The 19549-nt window shown below is 37.2% G+C and overlaps 1 protein-coding gene and 1 long non-coding RNA gene across 5 annotated transcripts in view; one reads left to right on the top strand and one right to left on the bottom strand.

The window, feature by feature from the left end:
- Positions 1-217: 217 nt before the first annotated feature.
- On the bottom strand, positions 218-3604 carry LOC107201991. The gene is made up of 2 exons (XR_001520506.1): positions 1545-3604; positions 218-796 (listed from the first exon to the last, which is right to left on the bottom strand). It is a non-coding gene; the product is annotated as an uncharacterized LOC107201991 (long non-coding RNA).
- A 104-nt stretch (positions 3605-3708) lies between these two features.
- The window catches only part of CEP162 (centrosomal protein 162), a 41282-nt gene continuing 25441 nt past the window's right edge, over positions 3709-19549 (top strand). Inside the window, exons 1-8 of one of the 4 annotated variants that reach the window (XM_015622130.2) lie at positions 3709-3942; positions 4499-4676; positions 5504-5607; positions 10117-10255; positions 16772-16924; positions 17185-17371; positions 18103-18152; positions 19346-19461. In XM_015622130.2, coding sequence (XP_015477616.1) covers positions 5548-5607; positions 10117-10255; positions 16772-16924; positions 17185-17371; positions 18103-18152; positions 19346-19461 — 705 coding nt within the window. In that variant the 5' untranslated portion in view covers positions 3709-3942; positions 4499-4676; positions 5504-5547. The other 3 variants (XM_015622132.2, XM_015622133.2, XM_015622134.3) reach the window with 3 other exon arrangements.

Genomic DNA, 19549 nt, shown 5'->3' on the forward strand with positions numbered 1-19549 from the left:
AAGGACCTACGGTAGGCACAGGACAGCATCATTAGAGTAAATCAAAAGTGCTACAGTTAGTCAAACCAGCCATGTTTGTATCTGTGTTTGCATAATAATTTTCTCAGGATTTCTCAAATGCAACAGAAGGAATCTTGCTCCGCTAGCTGGATTACACAGCAGAGCAATGTTCTCCAACAAGTTCAGAGAGAATCAGGAAATGAAACAAAAAGCAGCGTTAAGTGTTTGCAAATACACTTTAATCTGAGAGAGTGATAAGCACCTTTAATTACTGACTGTAAACAATCACCCTCTTGAACGAATTTTTAATTGCTTACAGTTGCTGGCAATAGGAGAGTTTCCTCTATGATGGTGAAGGATTTATTCCTGCAGCCAGTAATTACAGCAACTTTGCACTCTTCCAGGGAAACTTGGCAGTACAGGGCACAACATTAAGGCAATTAAACATTTACACAAATAAGCCAGAGGGAGGATCCATTTTCAAAAAGCATGAGAAACAGTGCGTGTCTGCTAACTTCCAGAAAACGGGAAATAGCCAGCAACAGCCCAGCTTCCAAACTCCAAACTTTGCGGCTCTCTTCAAGTGATGCAAAAAGAAATAAGATTTGTGACCAGTCTGAGTCTCTGGAATAATTTGAAACATGACACAGAATTTAGTTCTCAATCCAGGGAGAAAATTCATGATGGAAAAAACCATACGGTGAGACACTGAGTTCAGGCTACTGTAACTGAATCGACCAAAAATCCAACCCTTGGGATCTGAGGACTTCTTATCAGCGGCAAAACAAAAGGAAACCTGCAGTGAACCAAAAGTGAGAGTATTAAAAATGCTCTTTTAAACTACAATTATACTGATGTGAACTATTTTATAACTAATCCTAGTTTGACTACCATTTTCTCCCACATGGAGAGAATCAGTTCCACGTGATTATTTTTGTTTTCTGTGCAATTTCTAGTTATAGGAGGTTTTTGTTTTTTCTGATGCGCATACTGGAAAGGGCTTTTATTGCATCGCCACTTAAGGAAGTCTCATCACAGTGAGCATACACAGAAAATGCAATTTTAACTTCTTAGTCCACCCCTGTTTGTTTGCTTTTGATTCCGTAGGAAACTGTTAACCCTTAAAAAAACATAACCAAGAATATGGTGAAATATTTATCATAATCTCATATTTCACATATTTGCAAGTTCAGTACTGAAATACTATCTGATGCAATGCTTCAGCCAAAGTGAATGTAGCAGAGGTTTTTTGGTTTTTATTTGATATTTTTTTCCCCATTGACTTTTATGGACAATACAAAACTGAATTCAGACAACTGAAGTGTGGACATTTTACTCCTTTTAATTTTGCCATTAAACTTTGGAAATTACTATAATAATCCACGAAGACTCGTATTTTTCCTGTTTAGCAAGAAAAAAACATATGTATTATGTGTGCACATGCCACATATTTAAATGAGAAGATAATGATTACAGCAGCAAAATCTGGTTTCATAGAAGTCAACAAAGGCTTCCCACCCACATCAGCAGAGCCTGAAATTTACCTTATAATTTGGAACTCTGTCCAGCAGGACCTATTTTAGAATTTGTATCCATCCTTCTGCTTTATTAGCACTGCTGCCCAAATTGCCATGTTCCTGGCTGTAATTCATGGCTAGCCCCATTCTCCCATTTTTTTAAGTTCTGCTGTTAAGAGCTCTTGAGAAAACTGCTCCAACTGGTTGGCATTAGAAGGAAATGAAAATCTTTTAAGTGGCTATTGTGCATGTTATTTGAATGCTCTAGATGACATTTCAACACCAGGCAATGCCTCCTCTCCACCACAGTCATCAAGAGTGGTTTAGGTTTTTTTCTTTCCCATATGGGCACTGAGGTTTCCAACAGCATTGATCCCTCTGCACATTTTTCTATACTTTGTGCAAGGCGCTTTGAACATATTTCTGCAAACAGAAAAGCTTCAATGTGCAACAGTTTTTTAGCAGCTTGAAGGACTGAGGCCTTGATGTGATTATTTGATCATATATGAAGTAACTCTCATGATCAATGAATGATGTCACAGCTATCGCTTTGAAGTTAACAGTAAAATTTGCATTGGCTTAAATCTGAGCAGGATCAAGGCATGAACCATGACTGGCATTCTTTTAATTAATTTCCATATTTCTTTTTAAATTCTCATGCCTCACTCCATGCATTTTCACGTGACAAGAGAAAAGAGTAAATGCTGGAAATTGATGTTTTCACCATCTGTAGGCTGTCGTGTGTAACAAATTGTTCTAGTATATTAGTTTATGTGGGCATTCTGTCCTTGATCAGCTCCCACATTTCCTACAGACAGCAGCAGAAGCTGCACATAAAGACAAAAAAAAAACCACTTCGCAAATGGAAACATAATACTACATCTGCAGACAATAGGCCTGATTGAAAGAAGTGCTGCAGCACCTTTAGCAAAGTAATTCCTATAGACTTGTGTGGAAAATACAGAGCCCATATTTCTTTGCTCCTTTGAATTTACACTATAATTTATGCTAGCATTAAAAAATCTGGGATACATAAAGGCCATATTGGAAGCTCTGTCTTTATCTCTCAAGCTAACAGGAAATGAGAGGCAGTAATAAGACTTTAACTGGTTTCTCACTTGCAATGAGTATCCAACACTCGTCAAAGAAAACTTCCTTTCAGAATCTTTTCCTTCCAAGTCTGCTGAACAGAGAATTAAAACGCATGTGTGTGTGTGTGTGTGTACGTGTGTGAACAATGTCCATTTGTATTCTTAAGTGAACTTGTTTTATTTTGCCATTTACTAAATGCTGGCATAAAAATTCCTGAAGCAACGTGACTCTCACAACAAACACAACTGTCAGACCCTCGCTGGAGAGCACATGCAAGCACAAACTGCAATTGTTCTGTGGTTATTTGAGAGGCAGTGGTCAGGGAAACAGGGGTCATTAATTTCCCTGCGTCTTTTAAACATTTCCAGGGATGTGCTAAAATGCATTAAAAGCACAACGGCCGACATCTAAGGCTGAAACATTAGGAAAACTTTCGAAAGGGATTTCTGTGAAAAAGCGAGAAGGGATGCTTTGAGTTTGACCCTTGCGTTACGGAATACAACACAATTTTAACTCTTTCCCTGTTGCTTTTCCTAAAGATCAGTTGTACGATTTCTGGAGAAGCGCTTGGGGTCGAGGCTGAAGGAAACCTGCTCTGACCGTGTGACTGTGTCGCTGCTAAGGGGGTCGGTCCCCGCTCAGGCGGTGCGAGTGTGACACCAGGCTGGCTCCCGAAGGCTCGGACACGGAAATTCCCTCATGGAAATTCCCCCAGCCCTGTCCGGCCCCGGCCGCTCCGGGACCATCCCCACCACCATGCCGAGCCCGCCAGGGGGCGCCGCTCCGCACGCCGGCCGCTTCCGCCGCTGCCGCCCTTCAATGGCGCCCGGGCTCGTCCCCATCCTCATCCCCTCACGACCCGCGTGTCCCGCGGCGGCCATGCCGCCCAGCCCGTCCCCTCCCGTCCCGCGTGGCCGCCGGGGCCCGCTCCCCCATGACGTGTGTCCCGCGGCGGGGCGGGCAGAGCGGAGCAGAGCAGAGCGGAGGGAAGCCGGTGCATTTGGCGGAATCACGTGGCGCGGTCCCTGCTGGCGGGCGGGACGGTGGCCGGGAGGGTTTCCCGGGTAACCGCGCCGCCGGCGAGCGGGGCGGCCGTGGCTGAGGGGGGGCCCGGCGCGGTGCAGGTCGGCGCCCGGCGGCCGGGGCAGCGCTCGGCTCCGAGCCGCGTTCTCTTTCCTCCCCCGCTGCTCCCCGGGGCGCCTGTCGGGCCTTGGAGCCGAGCCCTGCCCGCCCGGCCCGAGCCCCAGCACTGCCGTGCGCCAGCCGTGCGTGTACTCCAGGGAAAGCCGCAGGAGGAGGAGGAAGATCGGGTCACGGCTGGGATGATGAAAAGGTTAGGTGAAATGTGTTAGGCTGTTTAAGCTTTCCTCCACCCCCATGGTTTAGCCATACATCCTCAAAACTTCCGCTTTTTGCGCTGTGTTGTAGTATATATCCCAGCAAGTGCCGCCTTTCTTTTGTGCACAAAGTCATTTGTGAGCCGCCAGGTCTGAAGTTATGGCTGAAAAGTATATTTGCTAAGGTTAATGTTTGCCTATGATCTTCTGTTACTGAAATTGTAAACACGTTTGTTGTCCTTTAAGTTACGTATTGTTAGTTGTTATAAAAGATGTTAAAAAGTTGTTATAAAAGATTATAAGGTAGGCAGAAGAAAGCCGTCATTCTAATGTAGGAAGAAGTATGGATAGTGCCAGAAGAATCACTTAGTTTTTTTCTTGCAAGGCTAGAATTAAATATTCCCCACTTGCTAAAGTAGCTGGCGCACTTAGTAAATTGCTAAAGCATCCTGCGTTTAACATCAAGTGTTCTTTGATGTGAAAGCATAAAAGGATACTGGATTACGTGTGCCCTGAGAGGTAACATTCTTAATCTCCTTACCATGTTTTCAGAGATATTGTCCAAATGCTTACATAAGGATATCGTGCTTAATTCAGCTCCTGGGCAGTCTGCTATATAACTTTTTTTATTTTAACTGCCAAAACCAAAGTGTCGGGTGGTCTGTGGATGGATAAGGAGTGAAAGCAGGAAACAGTTGTCACAACTCGCCTGTCAAAATCAATTTATTAGGTAGGTAACAGTCCTGTGTACTGAGTGGGCTCCATACTGGGAGAAGTTTTATTTCACGGTAAAAGCACTTTTGCAAATGTTTAGCCCTTTTATGTTTACATCACACTTCTCAGCCTGGAAGATGCTAGTGCAGTTTAATGCTGCCGTACATATGCAGTTTTGAAGGCAGCCATATGTGTTGAGCACTGTGATACACAAGAACTTTGCAGCCTTTTGGTTGTGGGGCATATTTTATACCTGAGAAGTTGATGCTGATTTAGTGGAAGGAGACTGGGGCTAGTGTCATTGGCTTTCTGTGCCAGGGCAGATCAAACCAAATGCTATTCCCTAACCTTAAAAAGATCTGCCTTTATTTATTGTTTAGTAAATCCAAAGCACAGCAGAGATGATGAAACAAAACTAACAATGCCAGATGTCCCTAGTGTTGGAGAGGAAACATAGAAAGGAATTAAAAGCCCTTAAAATGGAAATACTACTACAGTAGATTTCGTTTGATTATTAACAAAATGCGTAATTTTGTTAATTGCTAAGAGAGCTGATTTTTGAAGAAAAATGTAAAGATGCTGAAGTGAATAATATTTTATTTATCCCTCAAAGATTATATGCTGAAGCTGGTGTTTTGGAAGTATTTTGCTTATCAGGAATTTGCATGGTACATTTGCACTGATTGTCTCATTCAGTAAATAGTTTTGTAAGGGATGGGAGAATGATGTTTGTCATCTCTCAAGTTTTGGATTGGGGTTTTTTTACTTATAGCTCTATTCAAGCAAATCATTAGATTATGTCAATTTCAGAATGTATTTTATTAACTTTATTTTAAATTTTAGTTTTTAGACTCAGTTGTTTGGAAGGTAAAGTCCAGCTGCAAAATATGGCTTATCGATTTTCAAAGGAAGAATTAGATGAGCAGTTTGAAGAGTTTCTGAAAGAGGTATGTTTGAGAGCAAGGTCACATCTGTATTCTCTATTAAAAAATGGGGAAAATTGAGTATGGAAGAGTATGAAATGTAAGATTCAGCTGTGCTTTCATCACATAATTAACATTGCTGTCTTATGTGTGGGTCTTTTCAAGGTCTCAATTGCTAAGTTAAAGTCATACTATTTTGCTGTATTGAAATCAAGAGAACAGTTTTGTAATTAAATAAACATTTTGTCATTGCCTGATTGTATCTTCAGAAAGAGCCCTTGGTTCTTGATTTTTGTTTCAGTTTTATTGTTGGTGCCACTTAGTACCAGAAGCTTCAAATTGATGTATAATTGAAAATGATATAAAAAAACTCTGCCTGTATATAAACACAAGCTACGTTTAAAAAAATTCTTAATTTTTCTGTGCAATGCTTACTCTCACTGAATTATATTTAAAAATTCTTGTAATAATTAAGCATGTTGTAGTCATTAGAAAATTTGAATTAAAGTCCTTTAATTCCTCACAGTGCTTCATGGTTTTGAAAACTGGCGAAATCATGGAAGTCTGTGGGTTCTGACTTAAGCTAAGAATTATCAGACATGATCTAAATGCCCTGAATAGGTATAGTTTTTTTTCAATGCAAATAGACAATTAGTAATTTCAGAACTTGCTGTCTTGTCTGTCAGACACACGGTGTGGTACCCCTAAAACATAGATGCTGCTATGTAAGGCCTTTACTAAATTTTTATTCTATATATAAGCATAACTAGTGATGTCAGAGAATATTTCCACTGTTATATGTAAGGTATGCTTGAACTTTTTTTAAAGTAAACTGTGTTGCAATTTAATGACTTGTGAAAAATAATTTATTTTAACTATGTAACTAAATTAGCACTCTTGAACTCACTGAAATTACTGATGATAGTAAAATTAGAAAACTAGTCTTTGCATTTCCTTCAATATTCTTTTCTTACTGTTGTTGCAAAGGGAGTTTCTCTGGGGAAGAGAAAGGAGTTTTATTCTTTTATTTGTTATGCACGTCTGTCAAAATTCTGCATGTGGTTGCTTCTGGTATTTTATTCCTCATTTGACATGCTCTTCTTCTTCCTCATCTATTGCCCACATTAAGAACACTCATTAAAAAAAAATCCAAGTAACTGTTGAATTATTTTAAGCAGCATTTGTAATGTCCCAGAGAATGTAACTTAAACAATTCATGTATTTTTATTTTTTTTTAATAATTTCAATCAAAAACTGTTTACAAACTGCTAATCCCATTATTAAAAATATTCATTGTATTTTTTGCCAACTAGATACAGACCCAAATAACAATGGCATTATCTACTCTCTGTTATTTTTACACATGCATCTTCTGCTGTGTCCTTCTCCTTGGCTTTCTTTTTTATAAAAAGTGTTTGGCCTTTTAATATTAGAAAGATGGGAAACTGCTGTGCTCCATTTCTTGAAATCTCTCTGTAGGTGATGTTTGTGTTGAGAGTGTCACAGTGGGTGGGGAATGGTAAAATCTGTTTGTCGGTAGTTTGGGGAAGATTTAATATCATTTAAGCAAGTCTTTCAAAGAGGAAATGGAGCAGGATTTTTCCCTTTTAAATAATTCTTAATGAATCTGTGTTTGGAGTTAGGCTATGTGTGTATGTGATTAAAACATATGAAGTTAAAAGAAAGACTTTTTATACAGCTGGATGATGCAGGTCTTATGGGGATTAAACTAAGTCTTTTGGCATATCCACTGAACTTTAAAAGCTATCAGTGGATTTTTTAGACTATTATCATTATACAGAAGGAAAGACAAATGTATAATAACAGTGACTGCATGTAGGATAAATCCTTTTATGATTTCCTCTGCCTGGTTATGCTTATTCCAATCCCTTGCCGTGATAGCCTATTGTCATCCATAATTCTTCCCATAACACTTCCTTGTCCACTGTCTGAGATCCTGAGGTCCATCCACTCCTTAGCACCAGTATCTTGTTTTGGTTCACCTACTGTCAATTGGATTTCCCTTCAGCATCATCTGTCATATTGGTTTAGCTCCAGGTTTTGAGTGTTTGCTGTGTTGGCTGTGATGTTCTCTTGGGAGGTGCAACTTGAGAAATTCTTTCTAATGCATAGTACTTCAATTAAGTGAATTAATTGCCTTTTTTTGATGACCCAAAGTAATGTTGTGAAAAAGCCATTGTCTGTTTTTAGTATTTTCAGTTAACCTTTGTTCTACTTGATAATCATGGATACTTGAGAAGGAAGACTTTCAAAAGGAAAGGCTATACCATCCTTATTAGAATATCTGTAGAATAGTGTCTGGAAGAGAAATACCGCACATTAAGCCATGTTTGAGAAACAAGTTTTTATTAAATAATCAGATAGATGAACATATTATTGTACAGTAAAAGCATATTTTGGAGTAGACTTATTTAATTGAAAAATACTGGTTTCATGAATTAATTAGGACAACTGGTCATGAAAGTCTGAGTGTTTTAGATCAAGTTCTGTAATACCTATCCTTTTTAAGTTCCTTCACATGCAAAGCAGGTGGTAAGCTGACAATGTGCCATGTAGTTGCTCTCATTCTTAAAACTATCTCTTTTGGCTTTTATTTATGTTGAGTTTAAACAACTGACACTTTTTGTGTAAATTTACCTTTTTTCTAAAGGAAGGAAAAAAAATTAGGATATTTTGCTGTTGAGACAACTGGCATGTTGGGAAAAATACACCAGTATTTTTGTGTCAGCATTTCTTTCCCAACTGCTGCAGCTTTACTGTCTGCAGTTGACAAGATGGCTGGACATGGAAAGTTTCCAGAATTTGAGCACAACCTGTGGGTGTTTCAGGTTCTTTAGTTACAAACCCCTGAGAAGTATGAGCATCACTGAAGTTCTGCGTGTGCAGCCGAAGATACTGTTGGTTGTAAAAGAAACAGCAAGTGACAACATCAAGCACCTGTCAGTGCTTCTAGCTAGCAGAAGGCAGTCTGACCTTTGAGAACAATGGCACTAGTACTTGAGTTGTGACTAGTGTCAGAAAATTGTTATTTATGAGATATTTATTAGACATCTAAAGCTGTTTTTTTCTACGTTAGAGTCAACTACAAGAAATTGCAATACATTCTGTTGTCGAGCAGTTTCATAATTCATTAAAATTGTGTTTTATTAAAGTGCAAGACTCAGAGCACTCTTTCTGAGATATATTGACAGGCATTTAGTTTTCTCTTGTCAAACTGAAAGCTCTAAGGATGTTCTTTATCAGAGATAATAATATTTTATTGCTATTATTTTTTCTTAAATTATAGCTTTATATAATTGACATTTGATTTTTCAATATTCTTGTTAAGCCCAGAGAAGCTGAAGGTTTAGTCACATAGGAACGGTTGGTTTTTATGGCAGTGTATTTAATGTAATAGGAGGTACTGGACTGCAGAGGCTTGTTTTAATAAAACATACCCTTGTGTTATACATATTCAGTATCCACAATCCTGTTGCCTCTAATATTTGGTTTATACTATCACGTTTTCTTATTTGTGACTATTACAAAAGTGAAGCTTTTGAAATTTTCCCATCACAGGTGCATTTTGTATGTGAATTCTTTGTTTCTTACCATTTAGGCTTTTCCTAACTCTGTGCATCGTGTTCTTTAAGACAATTTAAGACAATTGGTTTTAACAGCTGTAGCTAAAAATTTAGGTAAAAAGTATTTCATTCCCATTAACCCCAGTTTGCTGCACAAAGAATATGTAGAACATCAGGTTGAAGTGCACTAGTTTAATGAAAATTTCCTTGTTCAATGTGTGGATAGCTAATTGTGGCTCTAAGTCTGCTGTAGGCCACAAAGAGCATTATTAAAGGAAAAGAGCAGAAGTTAGTTGTTTTTTCATTCCTGTTGCTTTTCAGTAACTTAAATTCATATGGTGTCCATACTCACAGATTTTTATTCTTTTTTCTATTGATTTAAGTAATCAGTCAAAATCAGCATGGATGATTAACACATATGAAAGTTTGATACACAGTTGGCTGTGACATAAATGGCTCTGGCATTTATAGTTTGTATTCCACGAATACAAACTATAAAATTAATTTCTGAAATCTGATTTGCTGGCAGCTAGAATGTTGCTAGTGCACATTTATTTTTAGAATATTAATAATAATGTTCATGTAGAAAGCAAAGAGGCAAAATTGTTTCTGCTCTACTTCATTATCTTCAGGGGTGTAGTCAGAGTTTTAGTTCTTATGTGTCTTAACTAATTGAGAAAGAACTGATTATGCAGTTCATTTGAACATATATTCTCTGAAGATGTCAACTTTTAATATATCCAGTTCTGGCAGTGGGGTTATTAAAATATGCAGTATTATAGCACATGAATATAGTTATTGTTTCTTAATCAATTTTGTCATGCATATACAAAAAAGACAAACAGTGGGGAGTAATGAGAGGCATCTGGACTCAGAAGTCCAGAATTGAGTGGCTGAAACAATGTAAAAATGTAAAAGCTCTCTTTAATCTTGTATGCAATTGATGCAGTCTCTTTCAGATGATTCACTTGGAAATTCAAAGAAAAAGAGCAGCATGCTTGAGAAATTGGGACAGCCCAGGAGAAAAGAAAAGAAGAAAAAGGATTCAGTGCCATGGTGGTTATCTGAAGAAGATTCGGATGATGGTGGTAAATTTACAGTTTTGCAATGTTTTGGCCACAGGGGGTCAGGCTAGTTCTTCCTCATACTGCGTGTTAGGCCTGGTTTCAGATTAAGCTGATGCCACTCAAGTGTTTTGGAATGTTACAGTGCAAGTTTGTAAAGCATAAAAGTCAAATAGAATTTATTTTTTTTTAATGTTTCATATTCAAGCTCTGTGCAAGCTGTCTGCTGGATTTTTTTTCTGTAGCTTTTGAGTTAATAAAACTTGTAAAAAATGAGCACATTATAAATAGTAAAATAATTAGAAAATATAACTTATGAACTCTGCAGAAATAGTGGTATATGTGTTTTGTAGCCAACCTGTTCTTTATACTGAGTTTTTATAGCTTTCTGTTTTCAAAACTGTTGTGGAAAAATAACAATTTGTACAAACGTATGCTGACTGCAACATTTGTAGTAGGTTGGAAAAGCACAGAAAAACTTTTCAACACCAGCTGAATCCAAGATGTATTTCTTCAGTATTCTCAACATTTCCTTTGCCAAGAACCCTGGCTCAAGGCAAAATTGGCTGTGATGACATGGTTGCTGGTTCAGAATTGACACGGCCGCATAGTTCTGGAAGAAAATATATAATCAATTTGCAGGCTTTCCACCTCTGTTTTTTTAATTTCTACATTGTCTTCTTGTTGGGTAGTAAAGCCTATGAGTAGTGAGCTTCCACAGGGTGATTGCCTCCTCTCTTCTTGCAGTAACTAGTGGTATCTTAATTTTTGTATTAATTGCAAGTGGATCTTACCAGAAAGTTACAAAATCAATTTTTCATCTGACAGAGTTAAAATACTCCTGGTAGTCTCAGATTTTAAGACTAGCTGTATCCTGTCAGTGTTGTCTTAAGTGAGGAGTCAAACCCTAATCAGCAGTTGTACCATTTAGGCTTTATCCTAATAGGTGGTAGCTGGACTTATTTGTCTGTGGCCTTTTAAGATGTTGATGTAAAACTCAGATGGATATGAGAAAGTTCTTATCAGGTAGTTGTGAGATCCGATGATTTCCTTACTTTCAAATAATGTAAGGATGGAGTGTTCTTGCTGTGCAATGTCAGAATTAAGAGGTTAACATGACCTCATTATTCTTCATACTATCATAGAAAATTTTCTGGTGACTTTAGAAGTTCAGCATGCTTCCATGGTTTTTCTGAGATGCTTGAGGCAGCCCAACTTTGATGCTTCTTATGGTAGAAAATACAATGGAATAGATTCCTAAAGGGCAGAGTGATTACAAGTTTTATAGAACAGAGCTTGTGTGGTTTAAGTAAATTTCAAAACAGAATCATAAGAAACAATGTGATTATATCAAGGTGTTCCATCTAAACTATTTCCACCATTGTAATTTTTAAAATTAAGAATATCTTCTCAGCTGTGCATGTTAACTAAAGTTAAAGCTATTAGAACTGAAACAAACTAGATCTACAATTTACTGATGTATGAAATATATCATAAATTTTTCAAGGTCTCTCTTCAGAAAATATTCTCATTTAACAGAAAGGCATTCAGAAGGTGGCCCTACCCAGTTCTTCCAGTATGGAATCAATTTACATGCAAAAGAAGCTAGCCTATTCATGTTCATGCTGTTGATGAGGGGCTGGTTTTATTTTTTTTGGAGAGAGTTGAAAGTAATCTCTATGTAATGCGTTTTTACTCCAAGATCCAACATCTTGGCAGCTGGACATTACAAAACTGAGAATATAGGAGTGTACGCCAAACGTGCCAGATCCGTGCAATGAATTCTTCCCTGAGCATGATTTTTGCCAGACAGATTATCAGTTTTATTTCATTTACTGCTCTGTCACCACTCTGCATAGAATACCCCACTTGTGGAGGAGTTACAACAAGCCATATCCCTCCTACTACTTTAATATTGCCAAGCAGAGGGGCCTTTAATTCCTACTAGAAAGTTTTCCTCTTTCTGTCTTGGCAAGATGGTGGTAACTCCATGGCATGAAGTGGATCTCCTGGTTGTGTCATCCCATGAGGAAAGGGCTATATTTGTCACTCTGGACACTTGCAAATGGTTGCAGTTGCAGTTTTGCAGTTGCAAAATGTGTGCTATGATGAATGCCTTCCTGCAAGATAGGATCTAGTTGAAGGGCAATTAACCTAGAGTCAAAAGAGCCATTTGCAGAGACCACCTTGGCCACCTTTGGGATAAATTGAGTTTTTCTCTGCAGTTTATGTGGCTATCATTTCAGTTCATGTAGATGGATTTGTGGTGTCCTAAAATGACAGGTCAGGTGACTGTAAGACATTCAGGACATGTGGATAGGCTTCCAGAACTGCTCATATTTTCTTGTGTATCTCTGTCTTGTGTGCTTCCAAGTACTTTGTCAAATACCATTTTGCCATGTATAATATTCACAGTGTGTGTATGTTGTGTAGTGCATTGCTCAGACCTCTTAAAAGTAGATGATGGCACAGCAGCATTGCAGTGTAAGTTACTGCATTGGATGACTGAGAAGATGATGATTCAGACTTGTAGTTTTTTGTAAGGTTATATGTAAGCATCCCCTAAATAGCAAAATAATTTCCTTTGGGAGTAAATAATAACACTGCTGTGATACTAACAAACATGAAAATGAGCTGAATTCAATTTTTGGAAAGTATAATGTCAGCATGCTTCAAAATTTTGTGGAGATCCTTCTGTGTCCTTCTAGGCTTGAAACTTCATGTTGATTGCAGATAGGACATAATCAGTAGACTGTCAGATAATAGAATTAGTATTTTTTAAGTTGTTTTATCATCATGAATCAAACATAATTATACAAAGTAAATGCAAAATAAATGCATAAATCTTACTTTCACCCAGAGTGTGGCACTGCATCAATTACAAATGCATCTTCCATATGTATAAGTTGATTTCTTTGGGTGTGTGTAGAGGTAACATTATGTGAAGAAAGCCTGAATAGTTAGTTTGTGTAATACACCAAGCTGATATGTTGCTTGCAGTTTGAGGTTTTGATTTTGAGTTACTTCATTATTTCTATCATGCTTTCTTGAAAGACAAAGAGAATAAGATTAAATATGTTACAAATACGCTCTACACTTACTTCTTGCCTGGTTTGTCTTTTTTCCCAAGGCATCTTGTTACAGAAGTGGCAGAAAATAGGCAGAGAGTTAAATTAATAGCCTGTTTTGCTGAGAAGTATAAAATACACTTTAAAATAATTCCACTAATTATTCTAGGTATGTTTAAACTATTTGTTCTTCAGCTTTAAACGAATGTTCAAATTACGATTCAAGACACTGTCTCCCATATTGGACAAGTTAGAGACCTGGGTAATGTCCTTTCTACTTGCTTTTGTCACTTAAATGATAAAAAGAAATTGGATACTAAGAATTTCTGTCCTGTCTTGCTTGCATGTCTGTTTCTGCTGTTTGTCTTTTCAAGATTTTCAAATAAAATTTGTTAAAGTGAGAAAAGAGAAGAAACTGACAGAAAGCCATTCCGAAGTAGTGGAAAATACTGAACAAAGGAGTCCCCATTCAGATTCCCAGTCTGGTATTTGATTAAATGTGTTTTGATATATTTATTCAGTATCAACCTTGTATTACTAGTATGTTTCCTATAGAAAATCCTTAGCAAACTGTCCATTTGACCAAGCTGCCACATACTTCTATTATTTTCAGAAGAAACTAATAATTGTGTGAACTTGTGCTCAGTTGTTGTAGCATCATATATCACTACATATAGTGATGTAGTAGGACAGACAGTATTGAATGTCAGCCTGGGGAAAGGGGGAAATAACTTTGAAAATCAGGAAAAAAGCTCTCACCTGTACTAAGTGCGTGTTCAGTAAATAGAAAGTCTCTTACACTTCCTGCATTTCATACTCAATAAATATTAATATTCATTGTTCTACTAGTTTAATTTCAAAGACAACAGTCAGATAAGCATTTTACTTATTTTCTACTGATATGGTTCTTTTCCCTTTGCTGATGACTGTGCTGCTTTGTGCATGCTGCCCCTGGAATGGAAACAGCAGTTGGTATAAATGAAAAACTTAAACTTTAATCTGCAGGATTATTTTAGTCAGTATAACTTTAGATTCAGCATTTTATGTGAGTCATTTTATATTATCTGAAAAGAAACTCCAGCAAGTAAGTGGGAATTATAAGTATTGATCTGTTAAATGCTTCTGTATAAAAGACAACATCAATTAACTTGCCCTGCTTTAAGCATGGCACTGGTGTTAAATTCAAGCAGATCAGTAATATTTTGGAAAGCCATGACAATGAAATATTTGGCACTTGGTCTTTGGATCATGTTAGTGATCTAGTTTGTAGACTACAGAACATCTCCCCGTGTTAGTTTTCTAGAGTGTATATGCAGCTCTAGAAAATGTATGTGTATGTTTTCATAAGCCTTATTTGCATAGAATGGCTGTAAAGCATCTCGGTCTGGGATAGTATTTGATTTTCAGATTATTATGGAAGGTACTTTATAAAAAAACCTCTGATTTGACTCAAACCCTGACTAGCAAAATATTTAAAAATTATTAGATAGTTTACATAAACCCTGTGAAGCCTTCAAGATCAATGCACATCTGCTGAGAAATTTCACTGGATATGAAATGATTTAAATAAAAAAACCACAGGAAAATACTTTCTTTAACCTTTTGTTGTATTAAGCATTCTAACTGGGTTTTTTACTGTTGTATAATCCCTTCTCCTTTCTTGCAAATCTCTGCATAGGAGGTCAGTTGTGATTAGCATTTGATTCTGCTATTATATTCTCAATCAAAAATAGGGTGTTGGAGGTCTGGTGAGATTGCAGCTAATAGCACACTAACTTGTGACCCATCTGCAAACAGACTTCTATTTGCTGCCTTGATAACTAGAATAGAGTGCCATCTGCCATCTGAGTAAATGACTTCAAATTACTGCATTCAGCTACCTGAGAAATGGGCTATTTGTAGTTTTGTACTTCTGTTCAGCACTTTGAGCTTTCCATTTTCTACTTTTCAGTGTAGCAATATATATTTATTTAGGCATTAAATTTCTATACATGTGGAGCTTGACTTTTAGACAATGTCTCTGACATTTATTTGTTGCATGTAAGGCAGGTCATTCAGAGCTCTCTATTGAGGACAGAGCTGGAGTTAGATACAGTAATGTGGATTTCCAAGATGTGGAGTCTTAGGCACTTAGCCTCCCAGTAAGATGTGCAAGGGCAATTTGTCATTAAAATCAAGAAAATAAACCTAGTCTGCTTTTTAAAAAGGAGGCTCTTACAGTCAGCATGGACATGCTGAGGGCTGCCTGGTAGGGAGGGAAAAGGTGTTGAGACTCCTACTTTCCCACCTTCCCTCACCCTAAGTGCATTTTCAGTACCAAGGGGAAAGGATTTTCCATTGTCATGATGTAGGCAATTATGGCATGTTTAAATGGGATTTGTATGGGCCTGTGTAGAGAGCAGAGGAAGATTCCCACAGCTGAAGCACTTGGTCAGCACATGGAAGACTGATTTAGTGTTATTGATGTATGGATCTCCTGCAGTCTCCTGCAGCAGGAAATGAGCTGTTGTCAGTGTCTTCACTCCTTCTGGTGTGTTCAGTACAAGGACACAGCTACAGTCTGAACATCATGTGGCCAGGCAGAACAAAAAATTCTGAGTGTTATCAACTGACTATTCATGTCAGAAAAGACAGACTTAGTTTGTGTTCCCTTCTGTGAGAACTGTTAAATAATTGCATTGTCTTTTCATAAAAAGCATATGCATTTTTTCTCCTATCCCTTCTCCAACAAGATCTTACTCAGAATCTAAGTATAAACGAGTGTGCTTTGCATGCAGGCACACAGGAGTTTTTGAACTAGGAATGTCCTGCAATATCTGGCTTTTAATCTTCCATGGGGAAGTAAATATGGCAGCATTCTGCCTGAGAGCCACCATAGAATTGTTAAGGCGATGTTGAACCCTCACAACACTGAAATTACAATTAGGAGAGCAACTACAAGTTGTAGTTCCATAAATGTAGAGAAGAGAAGAACTGGGTGTTCATCAGTGACTTTTAGGAGACTTTGATTTCTATTTTTTCCTTATAACCTTTAAGTAACAAATGAAATGTACTTGCTAAGCCAATGGCTTAGGAAGTTTAAAAAATCTGTGGTGATCTGAGATAGCAGATCAAATACAATTAACTGGGGTTTAAGAAAGAAATGTCAATTTCTGTATAGGGTCTATGTGTGAGATTGCCTTTCATGAGTAATGTGATGGTAACTCAGATTTTGCATTTGACTCATGCTGAACTTTAGGTATGTGTGCAAATACAAAGAATTGGAAGATAATGTTTATAATAGCTTAATTAATTAAACAAGATTTACTTACAGTATTAGTGGAAATTAGGTGAACGTGACATGTGAGACTGCATGCCTTTGCAATTGCTGTGTGAGATTAAAACTGGTGGTTCTGGAAGGAGACTAGAAGACTGATGTGTCATACAAATAGCTTTTGGGTGGTAGTCAAGAATATTGCAACTTTTTTCCTAGGAATGCTTGAAGCCAATGGAAATTTTGTCAAGATGCGGAACACTTCACAGCCTGTGGGAGAAAGTCATGAAAATATGGATGTGGAAAAGATGCAGCTTCAGAAAAGTAATGGAGATGCCATCTCTTTGAGTAGAGACAGCTTGGAAACAAATGGTGAGAACTGAGAGCCCAACCATTTCATTGAGTTAACTAGATCTAAATAAGTTACTATTAAAAGCAGTTTAATTCATTTCTAGATGGGATTCTTCACTTCTGTCAGCTGTGTCATGAACTGAAGTCTCCTAGTACTTGTTTGTGATGATTTGATGCCATTAATATTTTACAAGTCTGTCTGTAGTTGTTGTTAACTATTATGGCTATTCTGTGTGGACATACAGCAAAGACATAGTTTATTCTCTTTTTCTGAAATTTAGATTCAGTTTTAGCTTCTGGACCTAATCAAAGTATCATGGGAGTTGGATTGGATACCTTGGAAGAACAAGAAGAAAAAGAGAACTTCTTTGCCAAGCTAGAACAAGAAGCTTCCTCTACTATTGATTTTTCAAGATTAAATAAAGAGCTGGATTCCAATGATTCTGTCATACTAGCACCATTTATACGGTAATTTAGAGGGAAGAAAAGTTGTAATTCAGTAGTAATAACAACATTCCTAATTGTAAGGAATAACTAAATGAAGAGGTAACAATTGATAATAACAAGGAAATGGATCAGGAAAGATTCTGTGTCCCTTTAGATGTGATATTACAAATTAATCTAGAGGAAAGATACTCTTCATAGACTAGGGCAACCCATTTATAATCAGTAACATGAAAATAAGTCCAAACATCTGTGGGAGAAATGGATGAGGGGAATTTCAGGCTGCAGTTGCTGAAAATGCTGAGTTCAGAGGCAACTTCTGATATGAAAAGAGTTGGAGTGGCAGAATTCTGGAAAGCTCTAGATAAGGACAAAATTTTTGTTTTATGGGAAAAGGGGAAAGAAAGGGGAGGTGGGTGTTAAATTTATGTTGTTAATCCAGAATGAAACAGTCAGAACAGGAGGCAACCCTTGATGATAAAAATATTGTTTGAGAAGTTAGTGTAAATGTTGAAGAGGATGCAGAAGGGGGGTGGTTTTAAGAGTTAGATTGATATTTTTAGCTGGGAAATACTTTATTTTAATAATTGCTGACACTTTACCACTTTTCTTACCTTTGATTTAATTTGTTGGACAAATTACAATTTTTTCTTTTATTACTGATTGTAAGAAGCATCAGCATGTAGAGTTCCAAGAAAAAAAGTATGTTTATTTGCTGTGCAAAAAGAGAGTAGAATTTTCAATTTATTTCTCAGAAATGAAAAAGCTGAAAAAGAAGAAGAATCTGCACATGAAGAGAAATCTGGTAATACAATCTTTTCTTTTACCTGTAGTTCTTTTATCAGCCTTTTTCGCTGTCCTTGTGTTATGACTGTGCAGCTGTTATTCATACAGAGAGGTTAAGGGGTTTACTTTTGCTTCTGTGCTTTTTCTTTTCTTAAGTGGATTTTTAATCTATTGTAAACCAAAAGGCAAAAAAAAAAAAAAGAAAAGGAAAGAAAAAAGCAGTAAACACCCTGCATTGATCATAAATGGAAAAAAAAGAAACCAAAAAAACTGCTGTTGAAGTTTGATTTAATGTTTCATTTACTCCAGTACCTTAATTGTCATCTGTATTTTTGTGCCATCTTCTCATGCCTGAGTTTAATCTCTGTAATCTGCAGTATTTTTGTGGGGTTTTTTTTCTTGTTATGTCTCTTTATTTCATACTTCATTGCTGGCATGTAATAGAGTGTATTGATGTAAATTAATGGATTGTATTTTTAAATATTTAGCTGACCTTTGGAGAGCTTCTGTTGCTAAGCTTGAATTTCCCAGCATAAGGAGGATGTATTTGTAAACCATAAACACATAAAGAACACATTATGAACCAGTGTTTTGCAAGGGTTCTAGGTTTAAGTGTTACAGATGATGCAGACACTGGAGCCTGTAACCACAGGAGCTGAGAGGGAAAGATGCAGCAAAAGAGAAGTGAAAATTGTGAAAGGATCTAGGTAACTGTAAGAAAAGCCTTTGGCTTGCTTGTAAAGTTCGTTCTCTGACACACTTGGTTTTAAAGAGTGCTTATTCTTGAGAGTGGCTTGATCCACTAAAACAGGTCATAAGAAGCCAAATTACAGATTCTGAGCCTCAAAACTGCTGGAGTTGTCAAAGTGAATGCACAAAGTACTTTATCTGCAGGGCTGGAATTGCATCATTTCACCTCTAAGTGAGAGAGAGTAATTGAATAAAAGGGGTCAGTTCAAGTGCACCTTAAGGAGACGCAGTATATCTGATCATAAGGCACACATCCTTTGAATTTGGAGGTATTATGTGTGACTTCAACTGTAGTTTTTGTACCACACTCAGTTTTGGAAACTTCCCGTTGCCCTTATAAAAGGACTAACATTAGCAGTGGCTGTCCTTAGATGGGGCATTGGGGAAAAGGAAATAGCTGTCTCTTACTACTTTATCTTCCTTGAATATTCATTCTATTTGATGTTTATTTTGCTCTTTTAGGTAGCTACAGTGAAGATTTTGAAGAAGAAACAGATACTAATTCTGCCCTTAAAACTGAGGGAGATCAGGTGAATCAAAAAGTCGTGTCAGAAGTTGATTTAAGTCCTCAAGAACAGGTATAGCTTGCTAAATGTCTCTATTACTTGCAGGAATTTTAAAAGCTCTGCAGTATGTAACTAAATATAGTAAACCTTTATATGATAC

This window comes from Parus major, chromosome 3 (genome assembly GCF_001522545.3).
Source record: "Parus major isolate Abel chromosome 3, Parus_major1.1, whole genome shotgun sequence".
In the NCBI taxonomy this organism is placed as follows: Eukaryota; Metazoa; Chordata; class Aves; order Passeriformes; family Paridae; genus Parus; species Parus major.